The 17,045-nt window shown below is 50.6% G+C and overlaps 2 protein-coding genes and 1 long non-coding RNA gene across 7 annotated transcripts in view; 1 reads left to right on the top strand and 2 right to left on the bottom strand.

The window, feature by feature from the left end:
* DNAJC5 (DnaJ heat shock protein family (Hsp40) member C5) overlaps positions 1-5,267 on the top strand; it is a 29,452-nt gene extending 24,185 nt beyond the window's left edge. For all 5 annotated transcript variants that reach the window (XM_086853203.1, XM_086853205.1, XM_086853206.1 and 2 more), the window contains one exon: positions 176-5,267. In XM_086853203.1, the coding sequence (XP_086709329.1) occupies positions 176-279 (104 nt within the window). In that variant the 3' untranslated portion in view covers positions 280-5,267. The remainder of the gene's footprint in view (positions 1-175) is intronic.
* Positions 5,268-7,374: 2,107 nt separating this feature from the next.
* Positions 7,375-9,701, bottom strand: LOC147650146 (corticotropin-releasing hormone-like). Its single transcript, XM_086852767.1, has 2 exons — positions 9,665-9,701; positions 7,375-9,193 (listed from the first exon to the last, which is right to left on the bottom strand). The coding sequence occupies exon 2, from the start codon at positions 9,167-9,169 to the stop codon at positions 8,780-8,782; it is 390 nt and encodes a 129-aa protein (XP_086708893.1). The 5' UTR covers positions 9,170-9,193; positions 9,665-9,701; the 3' UTR covers positions 7,375-8,779.
* Positions 9,702-11,707: 2,006 nt separating this feature from the next.
* On the bottom strand, positions 11,708-16,637 carry LOC147650145 (uncharacterized). The gene is made up of 2 exons (XR_015277050.1): positions 13,598-16,637; positions 11,708-12,340 (listed from the first exon to the last, which is right to left on the bottom strand). It is a non-coding gene; the product is annotated as an uncharacterized LOC147650145 (long non-coding RNA).
* Positions 16,638-17,045: the final 408 nt, after the last annotated feature.

The following is a 17,045-nucleotide window of genomic DNA, read 5'->3' as shown; positions in this document are numbered from 1 at the left end:
TTAAGGTGAATGCTGTTGTGTGCACACTGAAAATCAGGGAATTAATATCATTCTCCTAAAGAAGTGTAAAATGGTGTTATCAGAGGGTTGTAGGGAGATGAGACTTGTGCTTACCAAAACATACAGTGCTGTGTTTGTTCCTTGGTGTGCTAAGCCTTTTGTCTTCACTTTTCAGAGGCCTCAGATGCACCTATTGTGATACAGCCAGCATCAGCCACAGAGACAACCCAGCTCACAGCTGACTCTCACCCCAGCTACCACACTGATGGATTTAATTAAGTTAAGGAAACACTGTCATTAGAATGGATAAAAAAAAAAAAATACATGGCCAACTCAACACTAGAATCATGAACATTAGAAGTAGAGAATGGGGAGGGGAAATAATTCTGCCACAGTAAGAAGGCAGCTTTCCAACCTGCCGAAAATATTTTGTAATCCCTTCAGCCTTTTGTCACCTTTCAGTGTCGTATCTCGACGATACGTGAAGTGCTGTAGCATGCAGTATTTAAAGCAGTTTAGCTACGGTCTTATTTGTTTCCTTTCTTTTGTTTTTCTTCTGTTTTGTTTTATTTTTTTTGGTAGCATGTATGGAGTTATGTTAAATGTCTGTGGTGTAACGTATTGAGTTGTCACAATATCAGTGCGATGGAGACATTCTGCATTTTAAGCAGCAGTATGGGCCTAAAAATGAGATTTAAAAAGTGTCACAGATGCCACTGCTCTTCTGTACAGCTGAGCTGTCGAAGACCTTTAGAAGTTGAGGATTTTCATTTGAGTGCAACAAACCAATTCTTTCATTCCTCCTTCTATTCCTGCGTTATCTAAGCAAGTTTACAAAGCCAAGAACCAAAAAATGCCAGTCCTGCAGAGCTGGAGTCCTCTCTAATGCTGGTTTTCAGCTTAAATAAATCTACCTTGAAAAATAAAAAGGGAGAGTTGCCAATCTTTGAACAGTAAATTGAACAGCTCGTTGTGTATGAGGCGATCTCCAGTGACAATGGAACCAAAACCAACTGGGAATGGGCTCCTGTGGTGGTGGCAGTGGGATTTTAACTCCAAGCACAATTCTGTTTTGGTTTGAGTTCAGTTGTTTTCCTGTAATGCTAAAGACCAAATAGTGCAGCTTTGTTTCTGAATGCATGAGAATCTTAAAGTGAAACTGGTAACTTTTGGCTCTCACTGAGCAAATGAGTAAAATGCAGACAGTAGGCAACAGCAGAAATGTTTTAAAACAATTGGTGTTTAAAAATTTGTTCTAATAACTTGAGAATTTAATAGGCAAATGGGGTATTACATGTCTTTTTTTAAAGCTTTTATAATACACTAACCCTTTAATTTTGTCATGAACTTCTTTGTGGAGTACTTAAATGGATTTTTAAGAACAAACCACCTTTCTTTGTGTTTATATTGTATAATTTGCACATTGTCTTGCATTTAGATTTGTTTACACCAGTGTTTCTCTTTTCCTCGGAACAACTATGTGGAAACCACTGAAAGGTTTCCTGTAGTATTTTGAAACCAAATCAAGTCCAAAGTCTGTTCTAGAAACTGTGGTTTACTGATGTTTAACTGTTAGAAAGGCATTTTAGGCAGCTGCTGAATTGCTGGTGTATTTTATTGTCAATAGTCTTGCTTTAGGTGATCCAGAGTCAGATCTAGAACAGTTCCAGAGAACCCAGTGGTTCTGCATTTTCAGTGGGTAATTATGGCCTCGTTAATTTTGATTGTTACAGTTTTATATCACAATGCCTCTTTGTCCCTTGTACCCCCATCTCCCTGATCTGTTTTTCCCCTCTTACTGTGGAGGGGCTGTTGGCACCTTCCCCCCATGTCTGCTGCTCCCTCCCCAGCTCCAGGTGATGCTTTGGAGCAGGGTAAAGATCCATTGGTCTGCACAAAGACCACCAGGAAAGGGCAGGAACACAGAGAATTACTCTGAATATATTTTCTGTTGTCTTTGCATGAGCAGAAAGGATGGAGCACGTGAAATCTGCCATGAAACCATGTTAAACGTGCTGGATAGGAGAACATGTTCTCCCCACGGTCTCAGTGCTCAGTGAGGAATGTTTGCACACCCAGACGTTGCTGTGGCTGTTGGTACAAGCACATATTTGCCTGCATGGGAGCTTGCTGCAGATCAGCATGATTTTAGTACCACATCCAGCCCCCCAGATTCCCCCCAAAATCTCTTACTTTTAATTAATGGCTCAATTTCATCAGCACACTCCTTAAGTCATTTCTTCTTTGCCCATAGTCCTTACAGACCTGACATGTGGCTGTTTAGTGCAAGATACTTTTAACTTTTCCTAACTTGGATGGCCTTGAGGACATTTGTGTATGATTTGGCTTGAGGTCCTTATTTAGTTAATGTCTTTCTTTGACCCCTTGGAACAAAAAGCCATTTTTAGGCTTAAACACAATATAATTTTGTCTGTCCCTGTAGATTTTGCCTGAAGCCTGTTGTTGGTGTAGAATTGCACTCTGGAATATGGGGGAGCATGTGCAGGCTTTGTCCTCTACACATTCACTGGTTAAAATTGCCTGTATCTACAAATTGTGTTCTTAATGGAAAAAAAAAAAAAAGTTTTTTTTGACTTTGTGAGTGAGCGTGGCTGATTGGAGCAAGTCAGGGAATGAGGAAGGGGCTCTTCCCTGGGAGCTGTTCCATTCCTGTCCCTGTGTTCAACTCAGTCGATAACACAGAGATGGTTGTTGGGTGTTACTCTGCTGCAGAGCAGCTTTGCCCCAGTGCTGGGGACTGGTTGTCACTGTTAATTTGGAATAATACTCTTTATTTCTTAACTTCTCTAGGCTGTTTCCACAGAAGTAGAGAGGCTGGTGGGATGTTGTGGCTCTTGGGGAGGTGTGTGACACACCTGGAGTCACTCCTCAGGCTCCTGACAAGGGAACTGAAGTGTGGGCAGCACATGAGGACCAGAGGCAGAACAGTTATCTGTGGGGAAAGATGACATCCAGGATAAGTTTGGAGTTTAGTTGTTTGCTTAGCAAGGGATGAGTTTGGAGAGAGACTGCTTTCCTGTCAGTGCTGTCTGTGGGTGGTGTGTGAACAGGAAATTAGTCTGTTACGTGCCAGAGTGATGTTAGGTGCTCCAAGGGAAACCGTTCCGAGATCTCAGTTACAGGGAATGATGGGAAAACATAATTCTAGAGGAATATTCATGTTTTTTGAAACTGTTTCAAGTTTGCCCATGTTACTGCCTAATCTCTGAGTTTAGGATTGTTGTGTATTAGTGAAGGTCTTCATGAACTATGTAAGGAAGTGATTTAAACATTCCTTCTTTAAAGCCAAAACCGTGTCATAGCACATGAGTACATTAGTGCCCACTTTTCCCCTCCTGGAGGGAAGGTACAAGAGTACCCTGGGCTGTAACACGAGTTGCACTTCATAATGGCCAAGTAGAATCTTAGTAAATGCCAAGTTCTATTGGGAATAATGGTTTAAAATCTGGCTGAGAGGCTCAGACAGGAATTCTGAGCTTGGGCGAGGGGAGCTGCAGTGTCCCAGTGCTGCAGGCTGACCTGGCTTAGTGCAGAATGTTTCCCTCCAAAATCAAACCTGAGCACTGTCCATCTCTGTCCAGCGTGTAGCCAGAATTAAACTTGAGCTTGGATTTTATTTATTTATTTGTTTCTTTAAAGTTATATCATTTGTACAAGTTGCCTGAGTCCTCCATTCCAGTCATTCGGCCGCCTCCATCCAGCTCCTCCAAACTCTTCAGCACGGATTCCCTTAGCACTTGTAGCTGCACTGGGCTGAATCCCATCTGGAGAGTTGGTGTTCAGGATACTGATTCATCCCTGTGTTGCAAGGAGAGCCATTCCTGGCTTAGGTGAGGAGGGAAAGCTGCTGCCAAGAGCTCTCAGGTGCCAGCTGTCCTTCCTGGTGTGTGGAGCTGCTGTAAAAGGAGGTGCTGGATCTGTCCTGCCCATCCTCCCTAGGGATGGGAACATCCTAAACGCACTGTACTGAGGGGGCATTGCACCCTTTAAATGCCAGTCTCATTTTGTTAGTGATTTTTGTAGGAAATTCTTAAATATTTATCTGTATATAAATTTATGTAAGACCTCAGTGGCGTCCCATAGGGTGTCGGTTTTTGCTGGTCCCATGCAGTGACGTTTTAGAGCCATGTTCCCTTTTTAGTCTTCTTTTTAGATTTGTAATCTTTTTAAACTGCTTTAGATATTAGCACTCTTAGTATTCTTAAAGTGGGATCCCCTTGGAGGTTTGGAGGGGCAGAACTGAGAAGGAGGGCGTGGGCATGGCACAGAAACACCCAGTCCTGCAGCAGGGCTGCGGTCAGGGGAATGCAGCTCTCCAAACCCTTCCTGTCAGCTTGTAAACACCTCACACAGGTGTAACCAGGGCAGGAGCCTGACAGAAAAACGATTCCTGTTCCATCTGTGAGGCAGTTTAGTGGTGTGGGGGAACACTGGTGCACTCTGAGGGGCTGTGCCAGAGTGTTTGTACCACGCACACTCCTTGAGAGAGGCACCTGCTTCTCTCAACTACTTTGTGCCCTTCCTTTGGTGCCCTTCAATCTTTTTGCCAGTTCTGGATAATTTAGCAAATTAGTGCTGCAGGTTTTTTGTACCCAGTGCACCTGCATCTTGGCATCATGTTTAACAGGTCAGTCTGGCAGGGTGGTCAGGGCAGTTTGCAGCCCTCACCTCTTGTCAGTAATTCCAAATGGTGTTTAAATGCATCAATCTTGGAGCACTGAACCGTAACCCCCCAGTTATAGTTTATAGTGTCAGGTTGATATAAACTTCACATACTTCAGCATCTGGTGCTGCTTCTCTGTATTCTAGTGGAGATCATCTAGTTTGTAGTGTCTCATTGCACCAACAGCTGCTTAAAATCTCTCAAAAGAATCATAGCCAGTAGCTCACAAGGTGGCAGGAAATTTGTCAGTGTTCAGCTCCCACAAGATCCATGGTCCCCTCCACGAGCTGCCTTTGGAGGCTTACTGGGACTGTCTGGGACTCAGCAAGACTGCAATTCCCGTGTTCTTCCAAGAAGATACTTCCTCTACAAGGAGAAGCCACGGGAGGGAAGCTGGCTGTCTGATGTTTGCACAAGCCAAATGCCAGAAATCTGGAAGACGAACTTTCATTATGCCGATGTTACATGCACAGTTCATTTTGGTGTTAAAAGGATAGATGCTGGGAATTTCTGGTGGTTATATATATATATGTATGTATATGTATAGAGGAAGCTCTTATATAAACTGGCTGTTCATTCCCGAGTGCTGTTGTCTTCTCTGCTCCCTCTCCCAGCCCTTTGGGTGTTCTCTTGCAGTCTGTGAGCAGTTGCTTGTCAAACCATTCCAAAAAATTAACAATCTACTTGAATTCCGTGAGCTGCCCCTTGTCCCAGCTCCTCTGGCTGGAACAGGGCTCCGCCTGCTCCAGCTTTCCATAGGAGAGAAGGGAGACCTGGTGGAGGGGCAGTTCTGGAGTGACTGGAATTTGTGCAGCTGGCACATGGGGTGTTTAGATGTGGTTTATGTGCTCATCACTGAGGCTGTGATAGAACACATGGATTTGGGTTTTTCCCCTAGTTTTCACCACATTGGACTCCCCAGAGCAGGACTGGGTGAGCTCACAGAGCAAGGTCCACCCCGTGCTGAGGGTGTGGCTGCAGCATCACGTGTGTGTATGTATGTATATATGCACATATGTATATATTTATACAACAGGTGTGCACCTTGGGTTTTTCTTTGGTGGTAAAAGTGTGAGATTTGGCTCCAAGTAGTGCTCTGAACTCAGCCAGACAGGGGGAAGGTGTGAGTTTTGTGTGGCCACAATTGTGCTGCTTTGCTCTCAGCTGCAGGAAAACCCAGACCCAACCAGTGGGACTGAAGGACTACTGAGGACATGGTGAAGGAGCCTGTTGTATAAATAAATGGGTCCTAGGAGTGGGAGAAGCAGCTCCTGCTCCCCACACCCTGCTTGGGGAGTTCCCACACGAGCAGTGTGGTGTTTGCACGGCTGGGCACTGTCCCTCCCCTTGCAGGTTGGTTCCATAAGGACTTGGAGTTACTGAAATTCCTACACCTGAAGCTGGCAGTGATCCATGTGAAGGCACAACGGTTGTGGCTGATGCAGATGTGAGTCCCACCATGTCCCCTCTAGCCATGCTGGATAGAGTCACCACCGCTGCCTCCTCCTCAGGCTGTTCCTGCCAGGGGCTGTTCCTGACATGCAGCACTCCAGGAGTTCCTGCTTCATGGCAGAAAAGGGGGAATACTGGGGAGATTTTTACTGCTGACACCGCGGAAGTTCTGTTTGTGACCACCACGGTTGACAAACTCCAAGTTTGCCAATTCCAAACGTGCTGTTTCCCTGCTGGGTGCTGAGCTGATCGCTGTCATTCCTTCCTCCCTCTCATCCCACCGTTGCCTGCCTTGCTGGGGTGGGGTGTGGATGGGTTGGTTGGTGTCACTGCTGACATCCCAGGCGGTTTATGTTCATTTTGCATGTGAGCAAGGCCCTGAACTGTGTAATTCCTCATGGGGTTTGGTTTCCTGGCCCCTTTATGGAGCCAGGGGGAGCTGAGGATGCCAGGAGAGATGCGCCTGCATTTGCACTGCACTTCAACTTGGATGGGGGTGGGGGATAGGGGAGCCCATCTTTAAAAAAAGAAAAAAATAGTAAAAAAAAACCCCAAACCAAACCCACCACAATCGAAGTATAAATGCATCTGAGAAGCAATTATAATATAGACATATATCTATTTTGTTATGTTACTAAAGGACCATACTTTGAGTTGTCTGTAAGTAGACGTGGCTGTCTGAACTTTGTGGATTGTAACACTCGATACTACTGAGCTCCTGTACATACCCGCGGCGACGGCAGAAAGAATTATTTTCTGTTTTAGCATGGTAATTTGTGTCTTGTATGTCCGAATATAAACTAAAATAAAGATTGCTAAGTTATCGGAAACCACTGTTGTAAAATAAATGTTTTCAATGCAGAAATGCCCATCAGATTTTTCTTTCTTTATTTGCACGCTGGAACTCAGCACAAGAGGAAGGAGTTGTGGGACAGCGTGGGGGTGGCTGGGCAGTGGGAGAGGTCACTCATCCCTGGGATGGGCACTGGGGGCAGGGTCCCTGGAGCAGGAACTTCAGCCACTTCCCTGTACCCCCTCCTGCACCCACCGTGGGGTCTGGGCTGGTTTGGAGCCTTGAAGTCCAAAGGTCTTGACGTGATGCTGGACCCTGGCAGGTATTTGGGGGTGGGGTGGGAATTGTATGCAGAGCTGAGGGCAGCAACAAGGGCTGTCTGCAATAAAAATACCCTTTTCTGGAGAAACTCAGGTTATTTACACTGGAATTGCTCTTGGTGTTGCTGGTGGAAGAGAGCAAAGATGAGTGGAAGATGTGCTGAAGGTGATGAAAGACTGATCCAAGCCAAGGTGGGAACCAAGGCAGCACAAATCTGTCCTGACCCCAGGCCCGTGGTGGCTGTGGGGCTGTCCCTGCTGCAGGTGCCACCAGCGGCTCTTCTGACCCTGAGGCTGTTCATTTTGGAAAGGTGAGTTCTCCGTTTGATGGAGGTGAGCACAAAATTGTGTTTTAACTTGGGGTTGTCAGGTTGGAGAGGGTTTTGAGCAACCTGATCTAGAGGGAGGCATCCCTGCCCATGACCCATGTTGCCCTGGTGACACCAAAAGCTGCTGGGGCTGAGCAGCCCCTCCAGAGAGGCAGGAGGGGGTGTAGGGTCAGGCCAGATTGTGTTCAAAGCTGAGACCAAACTGCTCAACTCAGCCATGTGCTCCTCACCACTTCCCTGCACTCCTGTCTTGGCACGGTCTGATGTTTACTGTGATTTCTGTCCCAACCCCACAAGTCTCTGCTCCCTCACTGTCCCCTCTCTGATGGCCCCAGGGTGTCAGAGGTCCTGTCCAGCCCTGTGCCCACCCCAGTCAATCACCCAAGGCTGGCATGGCCGAGCTGGCCTGGGGGAAGGATGTTGGCCACTTCCCTGGTCTGCAGAGTGACAATTTTCCTCCTTCCACCACGACTGTCAGTGCCCAGGAGCCTTCCCAAGTCCAGTTCAGCCCCGTCAAGCCTGTCAGTGGACTGTGCACAGCTTGGGGTGGGAATGGCCTCTCCAAGCTCTGTGATTGCAGGAGGGGGATTGAGGTGAGGGGGACTCCGTGCCCCAGAGAGAACAGCTTGGGGAGGGAGGGGGCCTCTGGGGGGGCTGCAATGCTCTTGCTGCCAATGTTTTACACAGATGCTAATCTTCCTCCAAGAACTGCCACACTCAGGTGTCACTAAACCTGGTCCCAAATCCCCAGCTGTGACACAGAAAGGTGCAGACTTGCTGCAAAGTTGGAAAGCCACAGCTTTTGGAGCCATTCACAGGGATACTGGAGAAGCCCTGGCTGGGTCTCAGGGTGCAGCTTCCAGCCGGGGTGGCACTACCTGCATCATTCAGAGCTCTTTATGCAAACGTTTTTCACCCAAGGAAGCATCTGGGATTGCTCCGGTGTTTTTGGGGCGACCTGGTTCGGGTCCCCAGGTTTATGACAGAGGGGAAGCCATAAGAGCACAGCAGCAGGGCAGGTACGACTGTGACTTTAATGCACAACAGTGACACGCGGGACGCAGTGAAGGAACACTGCCAGGCAAGGTGGGGACTCCCTGGGCACGGCTGCAGCCCACAGCATCCCCCCGCTTCTCCGTTCTGCGTGGTGTCTTGTTACGGGGTCGGTCTCCTTCATTCCCCCACCTCCAACGACCCTCCCTCATTTCCCTATACTCTGCAGCAAGAGCTTATTGCTGAGCGCCTTCTGGGCCAGTCTCTCCTCCCGGGACATTTCCAGGAACTCGCGCAGGAGGTGGAAGGTGAGATCCAACGAGTTGGGTTTTCCGTCTCGTCTCTTGCCGGCTTGCAGCGCCCGCCGGGCTCGGGCCGGGGTGGGCTCTGCCCCATGGAACTGGCACAGTCTTTGGGGCAGGGGATCGGTGGCGGGGACCGGGGGTCTCGGGGCTCCCATCCAGGGCTCCCAGGTGAGCTGGGGGGCCAGGGTCAGCCTGCGGGACGGACCCCGGGGCCACTGCAAGGGGGAGCAGGTCTCCGATGGCAGGAAGAGCAGGACGAGGACGGAGGCAGCTGATATCATCCTGACCCGCATCGCAGCCACGCCGGGGCCAGAAGCCTGCAAGAGCAGCCCCCCCCCACCCCGGACCCCCCACATCCCCCCCGCTGCGGTCAGGGGTCACTCGAGGGGCTTCACCCCATTGGGGACCCCCTTCCCCGGCACGAAATTCCCCGGTGATGAAGCTCTCCGGGACGGGATCCCCACCCCCGCCGATGGGAATCCCACCCCCCCCGTCCCTGGGACCGGACCCTTCTGGGGACGGGACCCCCCGCGGGCTGGGAACCCCCCACCCCACCCGGGGACAGCTCTTTTCCAGGGATGGGACTCCCCCCGGGCACGAGACACCCTCGGCAGCAGGGATGGGACCCTCCAGGACCTGGGACCCCCGCTACGGAACACCGCCCCCACACCCCGGGACAGGACCCTCCTCTCCTCGGGACCAGACGTCCCCGTGCTCGGCCTCCCCCTCCTCGTGCCGGGGCTCCCGGGGGGTGGCGGTGGCCGTCCCGGTGCCCGTGCGAGTCTCACCGCTGTCGGGCGCTCCGCTCGCTGCGCTCCTCCCGCAGGACGCGCCGCTCCGCCCGCGCCCCGCGCTATAAACGGGCGGCGGGAGCCACGTGATGGAGCGGGCAGGGATCTGTCCATGGTGCTGAACGGGGGGAGAGCCGGGGGGAGCCGGGGGGAGAACCGGGGAGAGCACGAGGAGAGCCGGGGGGAGCACGGGGAGAGCTGCGGGGGGACAGCATGGGGCTGTGTGGAGCGGGGAGGGGCTGGGAGGGGGACACAGGGCTTCATGGGCGTGTGAGTCCGGGGGGTGGGTGGGGTGATGGGGACAGTGTTTTGGGGGCCTGCGGGGGTGTGTGGGCGAGCGGGCACAAATGTTTTGAGGGGAGTTTCTCTGTGTTTTGCGGGTTTGGGGGTTGGAGAGGTGAGGGGGAGCTGGGGGGTGGGAGGGGTGGGAGATGTGTGTGAGTTCATGAGTGTGCACGACTGACACTCTGTGCGTGACGGGGTTGCAAGCCCCACACTCCCACATTGCTCCTGGCGGTGTTTCCTGGGTTAGGGTTAGGGTTAGGGTTAGGACACCCCCATGAAGCCCCCCGATTCTGCACATGGCAGAGGGGCACACCGGGGCACACAGGCCCTGAGCTCTGCAGCGTTTCACATCTCAGGGAAAGTTTCCCGACGGCTCCTTCGGCAGTTGTTGGGTGAAGGCAGCCCCGGCTGCTTCCCGGCTCCTCCCAGTGATCCCTCTCCTGCTATCACAGATGAAAATTTCACTGCAGAAGCAAAATACGCTTCTGGAGCACAGTTTTCCCCCTTTGATACAGGACGGAGGCATGTTCTTTTCCCGGCCAGGTCCTAGCACAGACACCTGGGGGTGCATCCCGGGATCCAAAGGAGCCGTGCAAGGGATTCATTTGCCTTTCCTTGCCTCCCTGCTGGAGTTCCATTGTCTGGCCATCAGAGCTCAGCAATTACTTCCTTCTCTTGCAGAAGCACTGCTGTCTCTAAAATTAAAATTGCTTCCTGAGGAACAAACTTAAGAGAAGGGGAAAAGGCAAACCAGACCTCATTAGGTCTTGGATGAATGGCAAGAATCCTTCCCATCCTCCTCTATGAAAAGAACTACATGAAAAACAAGGGCTCTGCAGAGTTCCAAAGGGTCACTGGAAAGGTCTGTGGGGGTGGCAAGCGGGGGGAGGCCCCTAACTCCCCCAGCTGCAGAATGATTCCCAGCAGCAGAAGAGCAGGCACTAAGTGGGCAACAAGGGGGAGCAGCTGCCTCCTGCTGGCTTTGTGAGCTTTTAAAGACCTTTTCTTCACTGAATCATCAACATCCTCTCTCATTTCCAGTGCTTCACCTGAGTCTGCTTTTCTCTTTATCCCCCATGCCTGACCCCGTGCTGTCCCCTACCCTGATACCAGTGCTGAGCCTGGCCCTGCTGCTCTGCCAGGAGCGCTGCCTACAGCTCTCAGGGCATCCCCACACCTGCTGGGGGCTGAGGGCAAATGAGACCCCAAAATCCCATGAGGAGATGCAACCAGCTCCACCAGTGACTGGAGCCAAACATGGGGAATGGAGCTGCCCGCCCTGTGCTGCCTGGCTGCTCATGGGGGCTCCCAGCATAGTTTTAAATCTTGAAGTTGTGCTAGCACTTGGTGGGTCCAGGGAGTCCAGCTCAGCAATTTTGGCTGCTCCCCTGCAGGTGGGGCCTGGCTCTCTCTGAAAAACTCTTTCTACCCCATCTCCTGGGGCTGCTCTGCAGAAGCAGCACTTGGAGGGGCTAAGGGCTGTGGCAGGGAGAGATGCAGGAGATCCTGGTGCCCAGATAATCACTCAGGGGGCTTTGGGGGCCACCTTGTCTCTGAAGAGGGAGCCCGTGGCTCTGGGCAGAGATTTCTGAACCTGCACTGTCACTGGCATGGCCTGGAGCAGGCGCAGAGAGAGGCAGCTCAGTTCACCCCTTGCCCTCGTGGTCTGCACTGTGGCTGATAATGTTTTAGACCATTTATCTTTACTATTAGTCACTTAGTTGTAGGAAAGACAGTGATTCTGACAAGTGTATATTGGACTTGTGTTTTATTTAGGAAGTTCAACTTGAAAAATTTTCTTTTCTGCTCCCTTAATAAATTACTGACAAATCATTCAATTCATCAGTGCTGATGTGCCCTGAGCACTGCCTGGGGATTCATTATCGTTACTTTTAGGGCTGTCACTCTCTCCTCCTCTAGTCAGGAATGTAAGCAGAGACTTGTTAATGATGCTTTCAGGGATGCCAAACTCACCCTTGGGCTCTGCTCACTGCACACAGAGGCTCAGATCTGGGTGGGAGTCGGAGAGGTTCCCAATTAGGTGCTTTTGATACTCAGAACCTCTTGTCACATGAGCAGCAGCTCACACGCGGCAGCTGCTGCATCACTGACCGTGGCAACTTCAGCGCTGAATGTGTGGCCAAGCTTCCAGCAGCTTCTCCTGAGGAACAGGTGGGATTTACCAGCCACTTTCCTCCCTTTGCTCCTTGGGGGCTGACATTCGCTTTGGTCCTTCCCCATCCTCACAAACAGCTGTGCCAGGGTGCAGAGGAAGCTTTGGTGCCCCCCTGCTCGCTGCTGTACTTCTCCATGTGCTGGGTGGAGGTGGCAGCCATGGGGCTGGTGGTGGCCATGGGGCTGGTGGTGGCTGGTGCTGCCCATCCTGCTCTGGAGAAGGCATCTCATGGGCTGACGAACCTGAGATTGACCCTGATGTTTCACCATTCTCAGGTTAGACAGTCCTCGAGGTGCCCCTCGCTGGGGCAGTTGTCGACCCCCCTGCCATGTGCCGCACACCGTGTACTTGCCCAGATCTCCCAATCTCTGAAGAATTTGGAGGAGGCAACAAAGAAGCAGTCCTTTGTCTCTGTTTCTATGGTGGGGATGTCTGTGGGACCCACCCAAACCTCCTCACATTGCCCTTCATGCTCCCATCAAGGAATCACATTTGTGATTGGAAAAGCCCTCTAAGATCACCAAGCCAAACCATTCCCTCAGCATGACCAAACCCATCACTAAACAGTGTCCCCAAGCGCCACATCCACACTTCTTCTAAATCATTTCAGGATGCTGACCCACTAGTGCTCTGTGCAGCCTGTTCCAGTGAACAACTCCACCAACTCTTTTGGTGAAGAAGTTTTCCCTATTTTCCAATGTGAACCCTTCCCAGGTACAATTTGAGGCTGTTTTCTCTCATCCTGATACTTATTCAATGTTGACTTCTGAAAACCCGCCTCTGCTAACAGAGCAGAGTATTTGATACCTGGGAGAAGAGACCACCCCACTGGCTACACCCTCCTTTCAGGGAGTTGAAGAAAAAATGAATGTTAAAAGCTTATCAATCAAAATGAATGAACTTAGTACAAAATCGAAGGGAAGGGTTTTTCTACTGACAAGCACCGTGCAAGAAGTGAGCGTGCCTGGAAAGCTGTTACAAAAATCACAGCAAAAGGAATCTGTGGTCTGTTTTCAGCCCCTTTCTGGATTTCTTACTTTGTTTGGGTCCAAACACTCTCCCACTTCTGTGGTGGGGACTGGGCCAGATGCAGCTCTGAGTACTCCACACAGAGCCAAGACTATTCGATGGAGGGACTCTGGATTTCCTTCAGAGAAAAGGAAGGAGCAAAGGAATTGTGGAACCACTGCCCAGCTTTACCTTCTCCAATTTTTCCATTGGAAATCTGAACAGCTTTGTGTAATTTTAAGGTTTGTACTAGGGGCTTGCAAAGATGAAAAAGAAGAGGAAAAAGCCAATTAGAATTAGTTTTTCCAAGCAAGGTGAAGTTTTAGTAAGTTTGGTACAGAAAATTAAGTATGGCAGAATCCTCTCAACTGGCCCCAAGAAGAATAGTGGGAAATACAAAAATAATCATGAATCATTTGCAGAAGGAAATAAAATAAGGTGCAGGGCAGTACCTGCCTTACCTGTGAAGCCAGGACCAGCTCTCCTGCACTGCTGCCAGCCTGGGCCCCTCTGGCCTGCTCTCCTCCCCCTGCCACCCCCGTGCTGTGTTTTATGGCCTTCCTTGTCACCCGGCGGAGCTGAGCTGGGCCACAGAGAGCTGCCACGTTCTCTGCTGGCTTCCTGTTTGCTCATCGAGCGGCTGCGGTAAAATTTCCATTACACGCTGGACAGGCAGGGTGGTGGAGAGAAGTGAGGCAAAAAAATGAAACCCCAAGACAACTCTGTGTTTTAGTGGTTCTCTCAAGTCTTTTGAAAATGGGAAAGTGCTGTTAGATGGAGACAGAGGTGAGAAGAGGTGCCCCGGCTGTGGGAACTGCAGACCATCCTCCAGTCTCTGTCCAGCTGCACTGGGTTCCCCCTCCCTGTCCCCAAGGGGATAGAGATGTCCTGCTCCTCAGTTCAGCAAGAAGATCCCACTTCCCACCCCCCACCTCCAAAGAAATGTTTCCCAAATGCTGCCTCACTGAATGGAGCCACAAGACAAAGCTCTGTCCTGCTCTGACCAGAGGGTGTGGGGCTGTCTGCATCCCCCTTCACTCTGTCTCAGCCAGCAGTTCCTCCAGCAATGTATAAGCCCGAGGGGAAAGATCTGGAGGAGTGCAATTTATTTCAATCTTTCATTTATCCTCAGTGTGTGCAGAAGAGCCATGTTGGCTGTAAAACAGAGGAGGGCAACAGGGAAGGAGGAAAACTGCCTGCCATGAAAATATGGAACCTGTCAAAGGATCCAGGTCCATCTGGAGCAATGTCTCTTGGTCTGGAGGGGAAAGACACCATGGCTGGAATGAGTTGAGCTGTAAAGTCCCTTCCAGCTCCTTGTTGAATTCTATGATTCAACAAATGGAAACTGCAATGAGCAGAGACACCTTCTGCTATCCCAGGTTGCTCCAAGCCCTGCCCAACCTGGCCATGAACACTTCCAGGTATGGGGCAGCCACAGCCTCTCTGGGCAACCTGTGCCAGGACCTTATCACTCTGACAAGGAGGAATTTCTTCCCAATGTCCAATCTAACCCTGCCCTCTGTCAGTTTGGGGCCATTCTCACTTGTCCTGTTCAAAGGCACTGAGGTCAATAAAGTCTTTTAAATATCTTTGATGTTTCTAAATGCCTCTGTGGTGAGTGAGCTTGGCCAAGGATCACTCTAAGCAGCAGATGGCTTAGATGAATTTGATTTAAGGTGCTGCTGAAAGAGTTTCCAGTGGCACCAGGTAAACATCTTCGTGTGTGGTCTGTAGGATAAATAACCCCATTTTCCACCACCGTTTCAATGTCGACTTCTGAAAACCTGCCTCTGCTAACAGAGCAGAGTGCTTGATGCCAGCCCCAACAAATCTCCTTGTTTATAATACATGGAAATAATCAATTTCCATTAACAATAATACGTGGAATTTAACAATTAGCCAAGATTGCACCCTGCAGAGCCATGGGCCGGACATGCCCATGAAGGTCTGGAGAGCTATGACACACTGCTCACCCGGACCCAGGTCTGGGAGGTGACTTTGACAGCACAGCTCACTCCTGTGGTGAATTGCCAAGTTCTCAGATGGTTACTGGGGCGAGCACACGTGTTTCAGCCCACAAGATCTGTGTCTTTCTGTACAAATTGGAATCAAGTGGGTAACAAGTTTAAAAGGAAATTGGATTTGTCTTCTGACCCACTGTTCCCTTGGCTCTTTTCCAGCCCCAAGAAGCCCACAAGAGGGGCAGCCCCCAGTGCTGGAGCTCTGGATGCCATTACCTCAGGCAAGGAGAGATTTCATCCATTTCAGAGAAAACCAAGCCCATCTGCTGCAGAAAGAGAAAACACAACCCGAAAGTCCTCATCTCAGGTGTTCCTGCCTCAAAATGACTGTGGTTGCTCTTTGATGGTCAAGCAGGCATTGTTCATTTTCTTTTTTTCTGTTGGCTTTTTTTTTCTGTTGGCTTTCTTTTTTTTTTAACCGCTCGGATCTATTTTTAGTGATGAGGGGATGGTGCTCAAGAGGCTCTGCCATGGGTCAGATCAGTGGGGGTTTGGGTCACTTTGGATGCCAGGCAGGAAGTGAAGCACAGCTGGTCCTGGTGGTCCTGCCATGGGCAGTGGGACCCCAAAGATGGTAGGGGGCTGCAGTCGCTGCTGAGACCAGGGGTCCCACATAGGGGATTTGGGATTGTGATGACAGCAAGAGGATGAAGACACTGACAGAAGTGGGGGCCCTGCCATGGGAGGTGGAACTCTAATGATAGCGGGGGGCTGTGGCTGAGTCCACGGGCATCTTGTGATAGCAATAAATCAAATACTTTTTTTTTTGTGTGTGATTTAATGAGACACCTGGAAGTGTGGTTTGTAATCGGGAAAAAAGGGATTTTTATTCTTTTTCATTGCTTTTCTTCAGTGTCCCTGTGTTATGGAGGAGGCATTAGGGAGTGTCACCATGGTGTCCTTGTGTGCCACATGCTCCTGCCTGGGCTGGTCAACAGCAGGTGGGAGCTGGAGCAATTCCTGTCCTAGTCAGGGTCTGCACAGTGTTGGGCTCAGCCAAGCTCAAACCCCACCACTTTTGCCCTTTTTTCAGCTTGAAAACATGGCGTAACTCTGGCGGGGTGCTCTGGGCTGGTGAGGAGACCTGCTGCATCCCCCACCCTGCTGTGATGAAGCCTCGTGGCTGGGACAGCTCAGAAAGCCTTAGATCAATATCTTGGCAAGAAAAGAATGTTTTTTGTTGTGCTCCACTACCCCAGCCCATGGCCAGCACGGCCTCAGAGCCTCCGGCTGGGGGGCAGTGAGGCACAGGCAGAGGGGAGGGAGGGAGGGAGCCGCCTGCCGCCCACACAGTGTTTCCGATGCGGCGTTTGCTACCAGCAGTTTGTCACAAACCAAACAAATTCTGTCTTGTAGCCCTGAAACTAAATTTTGTCTGATAGTGCCAGTAATGGTGGCATGAGGGAGTGGAGCATGGCGGGCCGGCAGGCAGCGTGAGGGATCCAAGATGGCGCTGCGGCGTGAGGGCAATGGCGGCAGTGGGGGTGGAAGTCACCAGAAACAGCGTTTGGGGATGAATCAGCCACGGTTACCACAACAGTGTGGGAGGAGAGAGGATGGCTCCGTGAATTCCAGTGGCAGGAGCAGCCCACAGGGTGGGAAGGGAGGTGATGGCTTGGTGTTTGCCAGTAGCAGGAGCAGCTGCCCAGTGGGAGCTGCTGGCAAGGGCACAGGGCTGGTTTGCTGCAGCAAAATAATCACAGGAGCATAGAATATGCTGAATTGACCCATAGAATGTGTGGAAGGGATCCATCAGCATCGAGTCCAAGTCCTGGCCATGCACAAAGTCTAATGCATGTGCATAAGAGCCTTATCCAAACCTTTCTTGAACTCAGACAGACCAGGTAGTGCAGCTTCTGAGTAAAAACATGACCCTACTGGGGAA

Source organism: Cyanistes caeruleus, chromosome 16 (assembly GCF_971803275.1).
Source record: "Cyanistes caeruleus chromosome 16, bCyaCae1.hap1.1, whole genome shotgun sequence".
NCBI classification, from domain to species: domain Eukaryota; kingdom Metazoa; phylum Chordata; class Aves; order Passeriformes; family Paridae; genus Cyanistes; species Cyanistes caeruleus.
This window is presented reverse-complemented; position numbering and strand designations above follow the sequence as displayed.